The sequence below is a fragment of the Microtus ochrogaster genome, chromosome 1 (genome assembly GCF_000317375.1).
Source record: "Microtus ochrogaster isolate Prairie Vole_2 chromosome 1, MicOch1.0, whole genome shotgun sequence".
Taxonomy (NCBI): Eukaryota; Metazoa; Chordata; class Mammalia; order Rodentia; family Cricetidae; genus Microtus; species Microtus ochrogaster.
In genome coordinates this window covers 62,144,860-62,150,467 of record NC_022009.1, presented here as the reverse complement: position 1 = coordinate 62,150,467, position 5,608 = coordinate 62,144,860, and the positions used below count along the sequence as shown (strand labels likewise).

Sequence of the window (5,608 nt, the reverse complement as noted above, 5' to 3'; positions counted from 1 at the left end):
TATATATATATATATATACATATATATATACATGATGAGTTGTCTTCCTCACTAATCAGAAGCAACATCAAAAGTATTAAGACAAATAAATACTTGGAAATCTGGTTCACTGGATATACAACATGTTCTTATAATCCTGATGTATGAGTCATGCGTCTTAAAAATTCAGTATTGTTGGTGTTAATGAATATTCATGTTTCAGTAAACATACAGATTTTATGTTGTAGTATCTGAGATGATACCATTGTGTAACCCCAGACCCATGAGAACTGCCTGTTTTACAGTGAGATAGGGAAGCACACCTCATTGAACTATTGCATATCTAGATTACAGTCTGGAACAGAATGTATTTTCAAAGCACTGAATCAAAGCTGGGTGATGGATTTCCCACTCCAACATAATCTCTTTCCACTATCCCATCTCATCTATTTAACAGGACAAAGGAGAAATTTACTATCTACGCACATCATTATTTTTCTGTGTACAATTTTATGTATGTCTGAGTGGGAAAAATAAAAACTGAGCACATACCTGAAGTTTTAACGGATCACACAAATTTGGAGCAGTTCGACAAGATGAACATGATAGGGATTTGGCACACAGTAGGCACCTCACTAATAGGTGCACATATACTTGTAGAGTTTTAGAGTAGCCAGTGAGAGTAAAGGTATAGAAAATATGCTAACTGACCATATTTCAAAGAGGCTAACCTTTATGTAGTTCTAATAAACTGCTTCGGACTTTTTAGGAGAAAATAATAAACTACTGTCTTAGTTAGGGCTTCTCTTGCTATGACCTGACCATGACCATGGCAATGCTTTTAAAGGAAATCATTTCACTGAAATGGCAGCTTACTGTTCACAGGTTCAGTCCATTATCAGCATGGTGGGGAGCAGGGCAGCAGGGAGCACGGTGGCATGTAGGCAGACATGGCGCTGGCTACATCTTTATCATGAGGCAACAGGAAGTGGACTGACTCACTGGACATGGCTTTAGCACATATGAGACCACAAAACCCACCCCCACAGTGACCCACTTCCTCCAACAAGGCCACACCTACTTCAACAAGGCCACATTTCTTAATAGTGTCGCTCCCTTTGAGGGTCATTTTCTTTCAGACCACACCTATACCACTCAAATTGGTCTTGGACTTAAAAGCAAGTTTAGAAACCTATCCTAAGTCCTTGTTTTCACTGTTAGGAAACAGTCAATGCTTCCTTTTCAAATGAGGCCTCAGCTACACAATACTGAACATCCTAGAGATACTTGAGTTTCTAGGAAACGAGAAGATTTTTAAAAGTCTATCTGAGAGATAGTACTGGCCTCTGCCCAGTAATGGCCCAGGGCTAGTCTGTGTCCTAGCCAATGGCATTTCTGTTGTTTGCCTTGTGTTCCTCCACACCCAAGTGCTAAGCCCTAAAGCACACTAGAGGATTTAATCAAATGCAGTGGGTGACATACCTCAGGACATGGCGGTCACAGTCAAACCAAAATGTTTTGCAAGCTTCTCTTTATTAGATCAATACTCTTTGGGGGAAAAAATAGGTCTATTACAATATCTTTGGATTATTTTACATATATGCGTGTGTATAGTTATATATATATATATATATACATATATATATATATTTAGCTTACAAGTATGTCTTAAAAATATCCTTTTCCCTGAAATACAAACTTATAAAAATTTTCCAAAACACTATATTTGGAAAAAGTCAGGCAATGTGTAATAAATGACTTAAAAGCTAGAGATACAGCTTACCTTCCAAGTGCTCATATTAGTATGTGCACACTCTAGAATAACAGATAGTTTTCACCAAAACAAAAACCAGCCAGAATTTTAGTCTTTGACTTTTAGTTTCTAGGGCTGTGATAAAACAAATTTCTGTTGCTTCTGCCCCTGAGTCGAGGCAGCTTGAGATAATACAATCTGCTTATTAAACAAAAGCAAAAAATATGCTGAGCATTGGCAATACCACACAACTTCATGAAACACTATCAAGACTGCACTAGGCTAGCGTAACTTTGAAAACTCTACACAAGCCTGCCCTCTTGGGTAATCTACGGAAGCCTGTATGCCACATAATTTCTCAAGCTCCTCAGTAAATGGCTTCACTGTCGCCAGTGAAACAAAATTTAAGCAACACTGAGTTGTGATTTGAAGGCTGGAGATGATGTCATGCAAGAAGAACACTCAGAGAATAAATATAAAAATCCCGAAGGATGAGAAAGGATATACCCAAGTACAAAGAACAGCATCTGTAAAAACAGCGTGCTGAGAGACGGTGGGCGCTACAAACCATGCTGGTGTGGAAGTGGTGTGAAAGCAACACACTCTTTCCTGCTCAGAGTTTATTGGAACAAGAAATGTAGGGAGGGGAGCCAAGAGGCGAGAACGGAGCATCAGAGACATCACTGGGCTGCTGCGTTAGAGCAAGGCAAGTGGCTGAAAGGAAGCCCTTCATGCAGGATCTGACATACAGTAGGCACTCAATAACTGCTTGCCAAATCAGAATTGCCCCACTCAGGTTTGCTTTAAGGAAATCTACGAGACTTGCTTTCTTTTCCACCTCTCCCCTCGGTTCATCGTTTTTTAGAAACGTGAAGCAGTCTCAGGGGGGGCACTGTAGTTAGAACCCAATCACAGGTCTAATCAGATAAGAGGAGAATGAGCTACAATTAAAGACGCATATGACATAAGGACAATTCAAAACGGACACACCGGAGTGGACAGGACTCTGTGTGAAAGTGCCTGAGTCAAATGGGTTGTGTATTAACCAGACAGAGTCAAGGACTCAGCTACACCACCAAGGATAAAGTTTGACAAAACAGTGAGAAGCCTTCTCAGCGGCCTTGTTCATTATATCTCTAGAGCACACAATTCCCACTCTTTAAACCGTGGGGAAGGCAAGCAAGAGGACTCAATGGGCAAAGGGGCTTGCTGCTAAGCTTGCCAACCTGAGTTCGGTTCCCATAAACGGCATGTTAGAGGCTGACTTCCACATGTGTAAGGTGACACTCGGGAGTATATGTGTGCGTGTGTGCATACACACACGCGTGCTCACACACACACACAAATAAATAAATGTAAAGGAATTTGAAGAGGGTAAATATTAAAATGGCAAAGGACTATATACCTGGCCATCAGCTGTCTTCTAAAAAGGACAGAAACTGAGTGCCTGATCTTCAGCCAGAAAGCCATGAGCTATGTACGCATCTTGAATTCTAGGCAGTTTTAACACAATGAAGGAAATAATTTTATATTGTTTAAGGTAAATATCTGCTCGTGTGTGTGCTGTAGACATGTTCTTCCAAAAAGAAAAATAAAATTATTTTTAAATGTCCTTAAATGCAGAAGTCTATGCCCAATCCTTGTGCACTGTATCTAAAAAGGTCCCATCTGGTCCTTTTCAACCCTGCAACCGGAAGCTGGTTCTACAGCTAAACTCTGTCTATTCCTAGACCAGGACTACACTCTCTGAACTCTGCAGATTTGGTAATAAAAGGTCAATGAGTTAATTATTATTAGATAGTTTATAGCCATTATTTTAAGATGAACAAAAATTACATAAAATTCACACACATTTGCCTTAAAATGTATTCAAACTCACATATCCATTAATGACATGGCGACTTTTAAAAATCTCTTATTGATACATGTGTCTAAAAGTAAGTTTACTAAACCACAGACTTCGCAAGGTTATAGCCAGTGACAAAACAATGGCAGGCATGCTCCATTACAATCATGTTCAATCCAGAACAAAACTTTTGGTATTTCAGAATGTGAATCAGGGCGGTTTTCATTATGGAATTTTGAATAAATTTTACAAGGGGACATATATAAGGCAAAAGGACAAAAAGCTGAAATTACATCCTGCAGGCATTTCTATTTAAAAGCTAAGCAGATATTCTATTAATGATCATAAATATTAAGGGAACATACCCAAATAAATCCTGTTTATCTGATTTCCATCCAGCTGAAATACTGTGGAGAGAGACTTCCCTCACATCTCCACAGCTGTTGACCTAGGCAGAAGTCACCTACAAGATTTTCTGCTGAAGACCAGATTTTCTAGAAATTATGATGTTATGGTTTAGTCACAACAGTTTTCAAGCTCTAAACACAAGCCAGACTTGATAGCATACGTCTATAATCCCAGCATCCACTCGGGAGGCTGAATCAGGAGGAGCCAGAGTTCTAGGCTGACCTGATTGATAACAAATTCTATCTCAAGCCATGAGAATGAAAATAAAAGCACAAATAAATATAAAGTATTTATGTACACACCAACACACATACAGTGCATTGGTGCAAAATGATAAACGAACTGATAAATTTAGAACTGCAGATCAGCTAATATTATTGAAATAAAATTAAGGTAGCTATTGTGATTAACGACCTCAAATGTTGGATGTTGCCTGATGGGTTCTAGGCAATGCACAGCTAAAACTAGTGACTAATCTTATGCTCTTGTTTTAATATATAAATTATTCATCAAATCAATTTAGATATAAAGAGTCATCACAGATTTCAATGGTGACTGCTTGCACACTTTCCAGACGCATGTAGAATAAAAATGTTCTCCTTTGATTAAGAAGAGAAACTACATAAAAGGAGGATACAGGTAAATGAAAACATGAAGAGAAAGTTTAACCAAATTGACCTATAGCTAGAAGATAGAGAAAACATATGCTTTACCCCAATCCTTCCAGACAAGCCTGCCTCACAAAAGATCACATACTATGTACACATCTCACGAGCAGCTTGTGTGCTCACACCACATGCTCTTTAAGATGGTCACATCCAGTGTTCTGAATGATAGCCCAGAAACCACAACCTCTTCCTGTCATCTTTTTAAGCTGATGGGCTGCCTCGATCATTTTTCAGTTGATATTCCTTTTATCATGCTATTCCTTTAAGTAACACATTGCTTTATCAAGTAATGAGATGGAAAGACAGTTGATTCTTAAACATCACCTTGAAGGCATGCTCCCACGAATGGAACATCCTCGTGGCCACGTGCATAATTAATCTCTTCTTTATAGACCTGAATGCACATGTGTGCTGACTCAAGAGACATTCTTACCTCCCATCCATAGCTGGAATCTTTCAGGTCCGACCTCTGCTCTCCCATGTATGGCCCGAACTTTTCACCTATTTCAATCTTCCTCTTGGTCCATATTCCAAGTCCTGCTCCCGGCATATTTGACTCTCGAAGTTCAAACTCATCAGGAATGGGGATGTCATCGGGGATGTAGATGGGGGCTTTGTAAGGAGAGCCCTCCTTGGGAGTGAATGACCCACTGGATGTGGCAGGAGAGCATGGCTCTTGGATGTGGAGGGAGAGAACGTTGGCTACCCCATCTGCATCAGCATCGGGCATTTCTTCCAAAGGTATTTCAGAGTAATTACCATAAGCACACTCATTACCTGCAAATAAATAAGAACTTCATGAATTTCTACTAATAAACCAAAACAAATTCCACAGGGGTATGAACCGTAGTAAAGTTGTTTGTTACAATCTGAACATAGAAGACCATTGCTAAGTTGTGTCCCGTTAAAAAAAAAAAATCTCTGTTATTCACAGGGGAGGAATGATAGATTATG

The 5,608-nt window shown here is 39.3% G+C and overlaps 1 protein-coding gene across 4 annotated transcripts in view; it reads right to left on the bottom strand.

The window, feature by feature from the left end:
* The window catches only part of Mecom (MDS1 and EVI1 complex locus), a 273,629-nt gene extending 268,235 nt beyond the window's left edge, over positions 1–5,394 (bottom strand). For all 4 annotated transcript variants that reach the window (XM_013347554.2, XM_013347551.2, XM_013347560.2 and 1 more), the window contains exon 1: positions 5,088–5,394. In XM_013347554.2, coding sequence (XP_013203008.2) covers positions 5,088–5,384 — 297 coding nt within the window. In that variant the 5' untranslated portion in view covers positions 5,385–5,394. The remainder of the gene's footprint in view (positions 1–5,087) is intronic.
* Positions 5,395–5,608: the final 214 nt, after the last annotated feature.